The sequence below is a fragment of the Salvelinus sp. IW2-2015 genome, linkage group LG24 (assembly GCF_002910315.2).
Source record: "Salvelinus sp. IW2-2015 linkage group LG24, ASM291031v2, whole genome shotgun sequence".
Classification (NCBI taxonomy): Eukaryota; Metazoa; Chordata; class Actinopteri; order Salmoniformes; family Salmonidae; genus Salvelinus; species Salvelinus sp. IW2-2015.
In genome coordinates this window covers 2,314,402-2,330,870 of record NC_036864.1, presented here as the reverse complement: position 1 = coordinate 2,330,870, position 16,469 = coordinate 2,314,402, and the positions used below count along the sequence as shown (strand labels likewise).

The following is a 16,469-nucleotide window of genomic DNA, read 5'->3' as shown; positions in this document are numbered from 1 at the left end:
TTCACTCACTCACTCCCCCATCCCTTCCTCTCTCTTTCTCTTATTTCCTTTCTCCCTCTCTTCCTCCCCCACATGCCCTCTTTGTCGCTCTCCATCTCTCTCCTTGCTCACTCCGTCTCTCGCTTTCTCTCCCTCTTGGCACTGTGGCTACATTCATCCTGTCACTCTCCTTTGTGTAGCCTAAGACAGGCAGTGGAGAGAGATCAATTAAATGTTTCCACTGTAGTAATCAAACAGTGACGGGTGCCTGTGCAGAAGGTTCCATGAGAGAACAACTAGGAACCATTTCTGGGTTATTTGATGTGCAGAACAAAACATCCCACTTAATGAAGCCATCGCTTTACCAACATTGGAAAATTCACTCTAATTGGAGTCGCTTGGGTGTTTCCCTGGCGAAGGTTGCCATGGGGAAATGATATAATTGGGGATTCCATTGGTGGATATCAAAGGGGAGAAGATATCGCTCTCATTAAGACCCCATAACACTGGCCTCATCTGACTGTACACTAATTAGGTTTTAATTCAGCTGTGTGTAGTGTGTTTCCTTTGTACTGGATGGCTACTGCACTCTGTTGGTTTGATATGAGTAATATGGATTGAAATTAAAGAGAGGAGCAGTATCTTTGTGGTAGACTTTTAAAGGATAGGTGGTGTGTGTATAATGGCTAAAATGGCCTTTATGGTTACAGCATTACTTGGACTGACAGACCGCCGTGAACCAACGGGGACAGATAGAGATACATCGGAAGCTAAACTCACTCAAATGAACACTGCATTACGATGGAAAGCACATTCTATCCCTGTTCCCTTCTTTCCACCCTACAGTTTTTTTTACAATCCCTTTGGCACTCATTTCAGAATCTTGTGGTCATTTTTCAAACCTCTAGACACAAAACTCAAAACGGTCATCACATGTAACACAGGCTGTCCAATGTTCAAAATATTGCATTGTGCGTTCATATCTTTAAAGAAACCTTGCACTTGCAGAGTCGATGGTTCAGATAACTAATTTATCATGAAATACCATAGGAACATTAATTTAGATCACCCACACACAAGATACCGATAGTTTCACTGTGTAGTTGTTCGTACAATCATTAAATATTGTAGTACAAAATATTGTGATACATGTTTCGTTATGCTACTACACGTAAATACATCACTGTAAAAGGACTAGTAAAGAGAATACTGCAGACACAGTGGAATCATTGAACAAAATCTGAAATGTATTGATGAAATACAATACAATCACTCATAGGTTTCTTTGAATCAAAGCAAAAATAATTAGCTACAAAAAAAGAAAAAACTACTGTACTTCTATATTTCCCTCAACCCTGTCTTGTGGATTTGGCCATGGGTTCTCATCCACATCACAATGGATGTTTTCATTAGCCAAACATCTTGGGAAGAATCTTCGGGCATGGCGAATCCAGGCCTGACACTGGTCTGCCGTGATGTCATTGCATGCGTCATCCATGGTCTGGAGAAGGGTGGCTTGTTCGTGAGGGCGCCTATCATATACCTTCCACCTCCATGTGGAGAAAAATTCCTCAATCGGGTTTTAAGAAAGGAGAGTACGGGGGTAAGTACAGGGTGGTAAATTGTGGATGGGCCTGAAACCATGCTTGCACCATTTGAGCATGGTGGAACCTGACATTATCCCACACAATGACATAGGTCATGCCATCAGCTCTACAGACCAGATTTAGCCCATCAAGGAAGGTTACATTCGAACAGCGAATCATGTGGCTGCCTGCAACTCAATATATAGAGTAGAGAGCTTTAGATGTTGTTCGACCTAACATCAGAACGGGCAAGATGCGTAATCTAAGCAACGTTGACCGTGGTATGATTGTTGATGCCACACATGGTGATTCCAGCATCTCAGAAACAGCTGCCTTCCTGGGATTTTTATGCACTACAGTCTCTAGAGTTTACAGAGAATTGTGCGATAAACAAAACACATTCAGTGAGCGGCAATTCTGTGGGCAAAAACACCTTGTTAATGAGAGAGATCAGAGGAGAATGTCCAGACTTATTCAAGCTAACAGAAAGGCCACAAATGCTCAGCTTTTTAAAACAGTGGTGTGCAGAAGGGCATCTCTTAACGTACAACACCGTGAATAATTCAGGCTGTTGTGGAGGCAAAAGGGGGTCCTACCCAGTACTAGATAGGTGAACCTAATAAAGTGGCCGGTGAGTGTACAGTAATGTCAAATCTGAAAACATGGTCTGGAAAAGTGGTACATGGGACCATAGAAACAGTGTCTGATAAATAATGATGATGAAATATTACATCCATAGATAATGTTTTCCAATTGGTTCATGTTCCACGGTAATTGGTGTCAATGGATCTCGTTATTCTGAAACTTTCATGATCTTAACATGGAATATTGTTCGTCAGTTTCCATAAAACTATGCATTAAGAGTAATGCAACAGTTATCATTTTGAGCAGTTGTATCAATTGATAGTTAGATCATTGTAATGAAATGAATAGGCAGTCATCTCAGATGTAATGTGTGAATTTCATTTTGAAATGGTAGTACTTTGATGTTAAGTTGTGTCATTTTGAACAGGTGATTTTAGTTCAATGAACAAATGATCTTATCTTTATGTGTATTGTATCCAAGCAATTGGAAAAAGTGTTAGAGTTTTGAAAAATGTGCATTTTGATCATTGGTTGTGAGTTTTGTGTCTAGAGTTTTGAAAAACAACATCAAGGTTCCGAAATTAGGGCCAAAGTGATTGTAAAAAACTGTAATGTAGGGTTCATTTGAGTGAGTATAGCTTCCCATTTATCTCAATCTGTCCCTCGCCCTGCTTTTCCCCTCTCCCCCCTCTATCTGTCTCTCTCCCTCTATCGTGTGAGTGCGTGTGCGCGTGCGTGTGTGTGTATGTGTGTGCCCGTGTCTCTGCCTGTGTGTGTGTTACTTTCCCCAGCACGAAAGACGAAAATGTCTCTCAAACAGAAGGGGAAACTAACAGAGTCACTGACCAACAACCAAAACCAAACAGGTGTGGTTTTAGGAAGACACTCATGGTGGTGTACACGGAAAGTTGACTAGCAACAACAACTGGAACCTTAAAGCCACCCACCATGAGCACCTACTAAGTCTGCCCAAGAAGAGGCAAACAAAAAGAGAGGCAAACCAAAATCAGATAAATGATTGTTTGTCAAGAATCAAAATAGGCAGTGCCAGCTAAAGGTGCTAACCCTCTGCATCTATCAAGACAGCTGGAGCACTGGGCCAGTTAAATAGCACCTGACAACCAGCACAGGTGTAACACATACTAACTATGAGATGACACCAATCGGTGCTATACTGTACGTGCTAAAGTCCAACCTCAAAACATAAATTGAAAAACCAAAGCCTGTAACACCGTCCCCCTTAAGACAACAAATATGTCCTATATTTTCCTAAGACAAGTTTGCTCACCACCAAAAGAAAACAACTTCCACTTCACAACATGATCAACTTAAATGCGTCGCCTTTTCCAATGTAAACATGGAGTCCACTGGGTGTCAACAATTAAATGTAAGACAAAACACTATTGGCATTCTCTCAACCAGCTTCACCTGGAATGCTTTTCCAACAGTCTTGAAGGAGTTCCCACGTATGCCGATTACTTGTTGGCGGCTTTTCCTTCACTCTGCGGTCCAACTCATCCCAAACCATCTCAATTGGGTTGAGGTCAGGTGATTGTAAAAGCCAGGTCATCTGATGCAGCACTCCAACACTCTCATTCTTGGTCAAATAGCACTTACACAGCCTGGAGGTGTGTTGGGTCATTGTCCTGTTGAAAAACAAATGATAGTCCCTCTAAGCGCAAACCAGCTGGGATGGCATATCGCTGCAGAATGCTGTGGTGGCCACGCTGGTTAAGTGTGCCTTGAATTCTAAATAAATCATGACCGTGTCACCAGCAAAGCACCATCACACCTCCTCTATGCTTCACTGTGGGAACCACACATGCAGAGATCATCTGTTTACCTACTCTGCGTCTCACAAAGACACGGCGGTTGGAACCAAACATTTTCAAATGTGGACTCATCAGACCAAAGGACAGATTTCCACCGGTCTAATGTCCATTGCTCGTGTTTCTTGGCCCAAGCAAGTCTGTTATTCTTATTGGTGTCCTTTAGTAGTTTTTTTCACAGCAATTTGACCATGAAGGCCTGATTCACGCAGTCTCCTCTGAACAGTTATTGTTGAGATGTGTCTGTTACTTGAACTCTGTGAAGCATTTATTTGGGCTAAAATCTGAGGCTGGTAACTCTAATGAACTTATCCTCTGCAGCAGAGGTAACTCTGGGTCTTCCATTCCTGTGGCGGTCCTCATGAAAGCTAGTTTCATCATAGCGCTTGATGGTTTTTGCAACTGCACTTGTGTTTTGTTTGCCATAATATGGACTTGGTCTTTTACCAAATAGGGCTATCTTCTGTATACCACCCATACTGTACCTTGTCACAAAACAACTGATTGGCTCAAATGCATTAAGAAGGAAATGAATTCCACAAATTAACTTTTAACACGGCACACCTGTTATTTGAAATGCATTCCAGGTGACTACCTCATGAAGCTGGTTGAGAGAATGCCAAGAGTGTGCAAAGCTGTCATCAAGGCAAAGGGTGTCTACTTTGAAGAATCTCAAATCTCAAATATATTTTGATTTTATAAAAATATTTGGGTTACTATGTGATTCCATATGTGTTATTTCATAGTTTTGATGTCTTCACTATTATTCTACAATGTAGAAAATAGTAAAAATAAAGAAAAATCCTTGAGTGAGTAGGTGTGTCCAAACCTTTGACTGCTACTGTATATATATAAATTATGTTCTTATTTATAGATGCCTAACTCTCACAAGTTGAAAAAAAACAATACAGAACGTGCAGTCAAAATAAATTGTGAGCCAGGGAAACACACTAGCTAAACACAAAACTTATTGACTGCCCACCCTTGAGACACAATCAGTAACCAAGTTGTCCTTACCACGGACACGTCTGATTTCAAGGGGAAACTCCTGCTATATCCGCAGTAACTTTCCTCCCGTGATTTTCCTCATTGGAATTGCCTCAGGGAAACGAGTTGCAGTGCACATGATGGTTAAGTGAAACTGGTTACCACTCTTGGCTTTGGGCAAAGGACCAACACAGTCCACCAGAACCCTGCTGAAATGTTTGTCAAAGCAGGAATAGGCTGCAAAGGTGCAACCGGCACAGCTTGGTTTGGTTTTCCCGTCCGCTGGCAAACAAGATTTACAGTAAGACACAACATCCTGTTTCAGACCAGTGTGGCGACTGAATCAGAATTAGTTGGGTAACATAGATAAGATCTTTTATTTGCATAATATGCTTATGTGAAATACTTGTCATTAGAATGTTTCCCTTTGGACTATAGGGTTGGAAGTTGCACTTTTCCCTTCTCAGCTAGGGAAAAGTCACTTGGGGCCCAGAGAGGGTAGAGGTCAGAATGGAACATTGTCTTCATATGTGAATGTATCTGTTAAACCATGTGAAGGGATGGCGTGATTAATGGGGAACCATTTAGTTGTCTCCACAATGTCTGTACGCCAGTCACTCCCTCCTTTTCCCATTGGGGGGAGGAGTATGGCAGTGTCGGGAACCATTGTATATCCCCTCTGATGTTACACTTATCTTGAGATAGTATATGACCTAGAAGTCACTCCCCTCAGTGTGCTTGTCCAGGAGTGGGGAGAAGAGGGGGTTTACTTGAGATGGGAGAATATAATTGTTGACAATTGAGTTATGCCTTGGATGAGGTAATGTTTTGGTACTATGAAGTACCAGGAACGAGATTAGAACCTCGTCTTAGAGATCAAACTGAACAATAATTTATAGCTAACGCTATCTGGCTATGGGATACTCCTTTCTGAAGTAAAAGGCCCTTTGTGAAGTTTTCCTAAGATCTGTGGTTCGTCATGTAATTTGAGAGGGGTGTATCTTGGCTATAAAAGATCTCCTTTTCGTTGAAAGGCGGTACAAGCCAGCTGCTCCAACCAAGATCAAACTCTGTTGAGGGTGCAGGATGGCCTGACTGGATTCGGAGCGCTTCCAGATCAAATCAAATCAAATGAATTTATATAGCCCTTACATCAGCTGATATCTCAAAGTGCTGTACAGTATCTCCATCATTCAGGTTGTTGTTCTAGTCTAGCCACACGTTCTCGTTCTTGTTGTTTGGCTGTACGCTCATCTTGTTTTGCCCTGTGCTCCAACTCTTCATTTATGCTGATCCAATCTCTCCTCGCGTTCTCTTTCCTTGTGCCCGAGCTCTAATTTCTGTTGTTCAAGCTCACATTTTTGTTGCTCCAACTTTTGCCTTTAGTTCTAACTCCGTTTGTTGCACGTCTACGGGACGTACTTTGCTACCGGTAGCGCCCTATTCATCAGCCTCTCTCCCTGGAAGGATTTCTTCCTCCACTAAAGCAGTACCGATGAACGCTTTAACTACAGCTTTTGGATCGCAAGATGCCACCTTAATGTCATAATGCTTTGAAATGACGAGCAGATTCGCCTTTGTACATTGAAAGTATCTAGCATCTCCCATGTAAGGTTTTCCACAATTGCTTCCAACTTAAAATCCATGGCTTTATTTTTTATTTTATTAGCCTGTGTGTTTATGCAACTTTCCCAATCGTATAACCCCTCAAGGTGAATGTCAGTGACAGAAACTCTACCACAAAAGTGTATCTGGGCACAGCAGAGCTTCAGAGTAGGAGACTAGAGCGACTACCATACTCATGGGAAACAAGATCCCGGACGAGCCCCCATTTTGTTACGTTCCCCCTTTTGTTTGAGCGACATTTTTGATTTTCTTGCTGCGGAATATGAATGTATGCACAAGCAGCATGTGTTTGTGTTCATCAGTCTGTGTGTGTGTTTGTGCGTCTCTGTGAAGTTAGCGCTTCATTCATTAACACACCCATAACCTAGGTCAGTTGGTCCACGGGCGATCTGTCTGTCCATGTCTCAGGATCTGAGCTGCAGCTAATCAGCTCTCTGTCCTCTGGTATTGTCTCCTGGGGGGGCGTTCAATCCTGCCTCTACAATGTTAGCGCTCTGCAAATTGTTGACTCTCATAAACGCATCACTTCCTCTCAGTTTCTGATGGCTGCATTTGTAACCTGGCAGCTCATGTCCACACTCACTTTACTCACGCAGTCGATAAACACAAACACACAGTCCAAGTCAACATTCACTCCCGTCAGCTAGTAATAATAAGGTGTACCGGTAACATTTGGAGACTTCCATGACGGTTTATGACATCTTTATATTATTTTGTGATACACACGATATGAACAGATCTCTCTCTAGATTGATTAATAACATAGCTAAGCTTATGAGGCATAAGAGACATCCATACATGCATTCAAAGATAATGACAGCAGTAATAGTCAGAAAGCGTTGTGCTGGGAAGAACAGCGTGATTTGATTGGTCCCCCCGGTGAGTGTAGCTGGGTGCAGAGTGGCTCGGTCAGTGTTGATTGGTTCTCGGGAGAGCCTGCTGTGACTGGTCCTGGGGAGAGTGTTTTCTGTTTCAGTGGGGCGCTGTCCGGTAGCTGTGCGCGTGCGCGTGTGTGTGTGTGTGTGTGTGTGTGTTCAGCCTGTCTGGGAGCTAAAGGAGCTCTTCCCAGCCCAGCGAGCATCCACCCACTCACAGCTGCTCCCCTTCAACACTGTGTGTATTTGTGTGTGTTTTTGTCTGTGTTTGTCAGCGTGCGTCTGTGTAACTGTGTCTGCGTGTGTGTCCATATTTGTCCATTATTGTGTGCGTTTGATATCTCAGTGGATTAAGTCAGTCAGTCAGTCAGTGCGTGAGTCTCTTTATCAAAGCTCTGCATACCTGTCCAGACGTTCTGTCCTATTATGACTGCTTCTCCCTGGAGTCTCTGTTTGAAGGTCTCAGCTATAAGCCTGCTGGCTTCTGCTGCTGCCTCAGACACAACTTTACTTTCAGACCGAACAGAACTAACTTCAGCCACTTGTTGGTATCGCTGTTGGCCTGTTTCGTGTGTGTTGTGTTTGTCCATTGATAGGCTGATGATGATCAAAAGGTCTATTCTATCCTCTGCTCCTGCGTGTGTGTGTGTTTGTGTGTGTGTGTGTGTGTGTGTGTCCAGATGGCCCTGTTGATTTCTGGGGGAAAATTCCGGTCCTTTTTGCGTGTTTGTCTGTTCCGTGCTTGGAACCTACCTCCCAACGGAGAGCACTCCTGGTGGGATTGTGGACTACAGATGTTCCAACAGCTCTCTGGGATCAACACCGTCATGTGAGTACACAGCCTTTAGTATCTTGGTGGCCTTAGCGGCCCCTGCACATTGACTATGGTACTGGCACTGATCTGTATATACTTGCATTCTCGTGTTTCTTTATCGTATCTTCGTATTCCTTGTGGTTTTTTTTTTGCACTGTTGGGAAAGAGCTCGCAAGTAAAACATTTCACTGTACTGTTTTACGCCTGTGGTGTCCTGTACACATGGCGAATAACTTTGAAACTTGAAACTTGTTGGTTGGATTTTCCACTGAAGGAGATTTTTCTTATTTACTCTGCATGTTGGGAAAGAGCAAGTCAGCATTTTATTGATGTTGTACTTGGCGCATGTGACAAATAAAATGTGATTTTGATTTGATTTGATTTTGTGGGTGAGGCCCTGTTTATAGACTAGCGTCCTGTCCAGGGTTATGTACTTGTACATCCAGCTGCCTCACGCTACAGAAACAGGCTCCTATGCGCCGTTTCGGCTCCCACAAACAAGGCTCTTGTGCAAGTTCGGTGGACTAACATGCCTGAGCTACAGCTCAGTGAGGTAACATGGTTTTTTGATTAAGCCACATCATCATTTTACAAGATCAACACCGTCATTGCGAGTGATACGGTAACCTTTAGCTAAGTGGGCTTACACGGCCCTCCGACTCATGTCGAATACCAGTTGAGAAGTCCAGTCAACACTTCGACATTACATGCAGGATCATGTGCTGTAAGGAACATAGTTTCACAGTGCCACACTGTGTGATTGATAAGCGACCTTGCCTGAAGAAAATTCCAAGTGACCGTGGTAACCTACATTATACAATTTTTGGGGTGTATCAAATGGTTTTCTTTCACATAACACCCCCCCCCCCTTTGTCTATTGCTGTTAAAGCTTCGTGCACTTTTATGCACTTTTCAGGGTCAATCGCTCGCTAAATTTCCTTTGTGCCTGTAAGGTGCTAAACCATTGAAATCTTTATTTCCATCTCAAGTGAGATTGCATCGTCTAGCTTTTCTCATCCCCCTGGGCTCAAGCATAATTCTGGGCATTGTAACAATCTTGCAATATGTGCTGTTGCTAAGCAAACGTCCCGAGGTGAGAGGAATAGGCACGAGTGGGGGGTGTGCGTGGGGTGTCGGTTTGGGTTCGGTGTGCGTGCGCACTAGCGTGTGTTTTGTGTGGTGCGTACGTGCCGTGTGGGTGGGTGATACCAAGGTTTTACGTTTGTGTGTGTCCGCGTGTGTGTGTGGGCCTGTTAAGGTAGCTAGCGTGTGTTTTGGGCCGTTGCTGTATTTACCTCTCCCTCTGGTAATTTGTAAAGCCACAGGTGGTGGCCAGAGACAGCCGAGTGACAACAAATCTCAGGTTGATGGTTTGTCTGTCTCAGTGGGTCCGACGTGGGGCACATGCCTATGTTGCCCACTCCCTCCCTCACCAACCAGCCCCGCCCCAGCGCCCCAGCCCCAGCCCCCAGCCCCAGCCCCCAGCCCAGATAGGTTCAATGGTTCAGGCAGTCCACAGCAGAAGACACTCCACTGTTTCCCTGCCCAGCCCCAAGATTGTTCTCAGCCTGCCTAAGGAGTATATGGAGAGAACGTCCGCTCATCCTTTGTCCTGTCTGTGTCACCCGTCCTCTGCCAGCCCCTCAAATGAACAACGGGATTCCTCTTCCTAAGATGCCTTTGGAAGAGTTTTCATTTGGTATGAATCCTGTCACTCACTCTGAGTACCTCTTTCTTCGTTCAGACCCTGTCGTGAAGAGATGACTCTAAATGCTGTTGCACATTCCGCCCAACACCCCAGCTTCGATTCCTCTCGGACTCTCTCGTAGACACAAGCATGCACGTATGCACAGTACACACAGACGTTGTTGTGAACTGAACTCAGAGTGCTGTTGGATTGACGATGTGTTGATCCATATCTCTCAAGAACTAAAGGTCTCCCGGGACATGTGCTGATTGGATGGCAGTTTGAGATATTGATTTGTTTGGGATACGTTTGTGGTTCCTTGCAGGCCTCTCTCTCTCTCTCTCTCTCTGGCTCTGCCCGTCTGTCTGTCTGTCACTGTGAGCCACAATGAGGAAAAATGATGAACTAGCCTGTCTTGTCAGTGAGGATGTGTCCTCTTCTTATTAGATCTGGAATCATAACGATTAGCCACATTATCCGGCACGGAAAGGTCACTGTAAGAGAGAGAGGGAGGTAAAGAAGGAGGGAGCGAGGTGGAGGGAGGTAGAGAGAGGCAGGCAGGCAGACAAGACAGACAGAATAGAGAGTGAGGTGATTAAGAAATTGACAGAGAGAGAGGGGGAGATAAAGGGAAAGAGAGAGAATTAATGAGAGAATGAGGGGCCGAGAGGGAAGGTCATCTGTCTGTTTCTCCTCTGCCAGCAGTTAAGCCTGAGAGTACAGCGAGAGCCTACTAATCCTGTCTGGCAGACTAGCAGAGGCCACAGGTGTTGTTGATCCATCCATAATAGACAATGTCTATTAGTGACGATGTCACTGAACATTGGGCATGTTTTACTCTGGTCTCAACATGATGCTCATGTCCACAGATAACCTGATTACTTACAGTATATGTCAAAGTTTGTATTTAGTAAGAAATGCCACAGCATATCCTACTATATAATGATACATTATTTGGAATTAACCAGCATAGGGTAACCTTTCAAATTATGTTGTTTATGTCTTCATCTTTTGGTTTGTCATATTTTAGTGTATCATTTAGTTTTGACGTGTGAATGTTTGTTTACGTGGGGCAGTTGGCAGACACAGATGGTCAGCTGTAGAAATGTAATCTTGGAGATGTTGAGACATGCCAATTAACTAGTGACTCAGCTGGGCAGCCTGGGAGGAGAGCTGTAAAGGTCCAGTTGTGTGTGTGTGTGTGTGTGTGTGTGTGTGTGTGTGTGTGTGTGTGTGTGTGTGTGTGTGTGTNAGAGAGAGAGGGGGGAGATAAAGGGAAAGAGAGAGAATTAATGAGAGAATGAAGGGCCGAGAGGGAAGGTCATCTGTCTGTTTCTCCTCTGCCAGAAGTTAAGCATGAGAGCACAGCAGAGGCCACAGGTGTTGTTGATCCATCCATAATAAACCATGTCTATTAGTGACGATGTCACTGAACATTGGCCATGTCTTGCTCCGGTCTCAACATGATACTCATGTACACAGATTACTTACAGTATATTTCAAAGTTTGTATTTATTAAGAAATGCCATAGTACATCCTACTGTAAAATTATACACGATTTGGAATTAACCAGCATAGGGTAACCTTTCAGATTATATTGTTTCTATCTTAATCTTTTGGTTTGTCATATTTTAGTGTATAATTTAGTTTTTATGTGTGAATGTTTGTTTACGGGAGGCAGTTGGCAGACACAGATGGTCAGCTATAGAAATGTCATATTGGAGATGTTGAGAGATGTTGAGACATGCCAATTAACTCGTGACTCAGCTGGACAGCCTGGGAGGAAAGCTGTAAAGGTCCAGTGTGTGTCACCCTTGTATTGCCCTTGATGACTGATGACAGTCTGTTGTGTATTTCTTATAGTTGATAAGCAGCTTGTAGGCTATCGTAGTAGACAGGCCTCGTGTTGCTTATGCAGATCACGTAGCTGTGTGTAATTAGCCTATGGTAATATTATTCTGTCTAATCACACACACACACACACACACACACACACACACACACACACACACACACACACACACACACCCACAGAGCCTCCTCATTGGGTTAATCCACAGCAACCTGTTATTTAGACGTGCTAATTGTCCTTTTATAGTCTACTCTAAGTGTGTAAAAGTTGATGTTGTTGTGGTGTGTGTTGCTGTTGCTGTTGTAGTTCATTTCAGAGACTGTTATGACTTTGTTGTGGTGCTTGTTTTTTTTTTTTTTGACCGTCTGATCCACCTTTCCAGGAAAAACTCTGGACCCTAGTTGTTATCGTTTTTTTTTTTTTTTAGAGGTGTGTAGGCGTCACCATGTTGTTGGTATAGTTGAAACAGGGTCGAGCGGTATGGGTTCTCTATGTTTAGGAAACTCTGTCCCTGTGTGCCTCTGCGTTCAGCAGCATTAGACATGAGTGTGATAATGCATTCATCTCCTTTCAAGAGAGAAATAGGCCAGTTCCCAGGGGAGACATTTCTCTCTCTCTCGCTCTCTCTCTCTTGCTCTCTCTCTCTCTCTCTCTCGCTCTCTATCTCTCTATCTCTCTCTCTCTCTCTCTCTTTCTTTCTTTCTCTCTCTCTCTCTCTCTCTCTGTCTCTGAGTGCTCTTAGGCCCCTGTGCTTTCTATCTCTCTTGTTTCTCTCTCTCCCTTCCCTCCTCCCTCTCTTTAATTGATATGATTACGTTATTGTTACCTGGTTAGTGTGCTGTCTGTGAGTATCAATGTGTTTAAATGATTTTGCCATTGAACCCACAGTCATGAGTGGTTATTGGTTAGGGATATGATATGGTCCTCTGACTCCTCGCATCTCACACTGTCACGGCTGTCAATGTCGTTCTCCTCCTCAGACGAGGAGGAGCATGGATCGGACCAAGATGCGGAGTAGGAGGTATTCATGATTTTAATGGCAAACCAACAAACACTACAAATAAACAAAACAACAMACGTGACTAACCTGCAACAGTCCTGTGTGGCCCAAACGYTAACACAGGAAACAAACACCCACAAAACACCAKWGAAACCCTGGCTGCCTTAGTATGACTCTCAATCAGAGACAAACGAWACACACCTGTCTCTAATTGAGAATCATACCAGGCCGAACACAAAACCCAACATAGAAATAGAAAACATAGACTGCCCACCCAACACTCACGCCCTGACCAATAAAGACATACAAAACAAGAGAAAACAGGTCAGGAACGTGACACACACACACACACACACACACACACACACACTGCTGCTTTAGCATACACTATGTATTCAACTGCATTACCAAGACACTACACTACACACAAACACTACCCACTGTATTTGTAAATACGGTCATGCGTGACATAGCAGTAACACATTCATTATCTATACTGTATATCATATTGTGTACATATCAGACTATGGATACTACCTATACTATTTTTATTATCATTAGTATTGTTTTTATTCTTATTATTGATATTGATTACTGTACTGTAATGTTGTGGGAGCTAGCACACAAGCATTTTGCAGAACTTTTTATACCTGCTGTAAACAGTGTATGTGACAAATAAAATGTTATTTGAGTTGGCACACACCCACACACACACATACACAAACACACACTCCTCGTGTCACACTGAGGCTGCCAATGCATCCATCCGCTTTAACGATCAGGCCATCATGACCTTTCCAGACAATATCATATTGTTTGTCTTTAGGTCAGCTAGCAGCGTAGCCAGCTTTAAAGGAGCTCTGATAGGGTAGGTATTGTTCCCTGGGACCTTAGACCCCCCCCCAAGTATCTATCTCTGTCTGCGTCCCAAATAGCACCCTATTCCATATATATATATTGCACTACTTTTGACCAGAGCCCTATCAGCCCTGGTCAAAAGTAGTGCGCTATATAGGAAACAGGGTGCAATTTGGGACGCAATCTCTATCTCCTGGGAGGGAGTGGGCTTTTCAGCTTGCTCTCTCTTTCCCTCTTTAATCCTTTTCAATCGGGTGCATATTCAATGAAGCTCCAGTGATGCATTTGTAAATGTCAGCCGTAAGTGAACAATTTATGTCCCTCTCACCTTTTCGAGTGAAATGGGCTGGAGCAAGGCAGGTAGTCAGAGAGAGGTGAGCAGAGGGACGAGGAGGATGAAGAGAGGGAGGAGGAGGAGAGGCGGTAGAATTTATTGTACAGGACTTCTTTCTGGCCATGTGATTGACTCCAGGTCACACACAGACACATACAGTCCCACGCCTCTCTTTCCTTTATTCCTTTCATCCACCTATCTCTCTTTTGCCCATGTACCCAAGCTTCAGAGGTGAGTGCACACAAACGTATCTCTTTCAGACACCACTTCCATCCTTCTTTCTTTACGCCTGTCCATTCCATTCCTCATACTTCACCTCATCACCCTCTTTCCACTCCTCAACGTTCTCTTCCCCCCCTCTCTCTGACATCTTTGTTGTCACCTTGTCTTCGTGTCGGCGTGGAGAGAGGAGACATGTGTGAGGTAGATCTACGGCAGAGCATAGGCAGTGGAGTGCAGGTCCCATTTTCAGAACAGGGGTTCTGAAGGCCATTTCACACCTTCTGCCTGCACCTCTCACATCACATACAGCCACTGGCACAATCTGAAATGGAACCCTATGCCCTATATAGTGCACTACTTTTGATCGGAGCCGATAGTGAATAGGGTGCCATTTCGGACACAGCCACTCTGTTATATAACCTCCATCTTGGATCTGTGCATCATCTTGGAGAAGGTCAAGGGGTCAGTGTAGGTGACACACTGGGATCTTGTCAAAGTTGCTGTTGTTGTTGCGTTTTTGTGTATTTACACAATCTACAGTCTACCATGTCACCTTCTGTGTTTTGGTTTTCAAGAGCCAGCTTGTGTCAAACCCAGTCAAAGTCAGCCAACGTTTGTCTCGACTTTCTACTTCACATCTCAAGTAGGAGTTGAGTGTTTCTTGTTTTTGTAAGGATTTGTTTGTCTCTCCACTGTGAAGTTCCTATTCAGTGCCCCCTCTTACACTGAGAGAATGTAATCATAATAGTCACAGCGTAACATCTTCGAAAATGCGTTACAGCAGTTGTTGCCGCACAATTTTGAGCATAAGCACCATAGCTAACATAGTGGAAGACTTGATCATTACACTTGATGACTCTCACTCAGTCGCTCTCCTCCTCCGTTTCAGCCTCTCTACCTCTCTCGTCTCTTCTCCATCTTCCTGTCTTTCTCTTGGCTGTATGGTATCTTGTGGTGTCTTGCACTATTGACATTCTAGAGTCTCAGACTCTCAGACCAATATACGGAACAGTCCTGTGTGTTTGTCCCTATCCTACCCTTGGCCTAAGTGATCCCCACAGACCTCAGATGTACAGGGCTATAGATGGGTGTAGAAGGGAGTGCGTTTGTGGGGTGAGGAAGGTGCGTGCGTGTGTGCGGTGCGGAAGAGTGTATTAGAGGGTTGAACATGTCCATGGCATATCGCTGACCTATTGCTAGATATCACTTATTAAAGATGGTGGTTACCATGGTGAATGGAACTGGCTTCCAGATAACTTTTTTTTTTCTTCTCCTCCCATACTGAGAACAAGAATTCTCTCCTCTTTTCTTTATTCCCTCTCTCTCTCTCTTTCTCTCTCTCTCTCTCTCTCTCTTTCTCTCTCTTTCTCCCTTCTTACCAATGTTTTTTACCCACATAGATAGGAAGCAAAATAAGGGTGGGCTTTTACTGGCACACGAAGATCTGCATGAAGTCTGACTGTAGTCTGACTGTAGGGCTGTGTCGGTCATGATATTTTGTCCGCCAGTTATTGTCATGCTAAAGACTACGCTAACATAAACAAGTAAACACATTTAGCAGGGCTCCTGAGTGGCGCAGCAGTCTGGTTCAATTCCAGGCTGTATCACAACCGGCTGTGATTGGGAGTCCCATAGGGCGGCGCACAATTGGCCCAGCGTCGTCCGGGTTAGGACGTCATTGTAAATAAGAATTTGTTCTTAACTGACTTGCCTAGTTAAATAGTTAAAAATGTAATCTCAAGGCCTCCACACAAACAAGCTGCTAATGCTGACGTTGGAACATCTACATTTAAAAAAAAGTCTAATAAATCAATTGAATATACACCATTACAGTGCATCTTTTATTTATTTTAGGAAGTTCCGTCTAAAGAAACATGATGATATGAAGAAAAGGTATTTCAGAAGAACAGAATATGAGTTGGCCTACTGTATGTTATCTGTCTATGAGCCATGCCATAAGCTGTAGGCTTGTTCATTTAGCAGAGAAGATATGCTCATAAATCCTTTGTCATTATTTTATATTATATGATTTTATAGTAAGAAGAATATAACTGAACTTAGCTGAATAAAATAGAAAGGATATTTTTTCCCATTCCAGAGCGAGAGTCCGCATATGAAGTGGCTATTTTTAGCGTAAAAGTGATCATTTGAAACAGGTCCTATATGCTAGATTTAGAGTTATTTGGCAACTTGAGTTATGAATGATACAAACCATAGAATGCCTTAGACATCAAA

At 43.6% G+C, this 16,469-nt stretch overlaps 1 protein-coding gene across 1 annotated transcript in view; it reads left to right on the top strand.

Moving 5' to 3' along the window:
* LOC111951530 (proton myo-inositol cotransporter) overlaps positions 1-16,469 on the top strand; it is a 76,366-nt gene that overhangs the window by 44,341 nt on the left and 15,556 nt on the right. Inside the window, 2 exon segments of the mRNA XM_023969704.2 lie at positions 8,148-8,248; positions 8,250-8,296. Coding sequence (XP_023825472.2) covers positions 8,148-8,248; positions 8,250-8,296 — 148 coding nt within the window.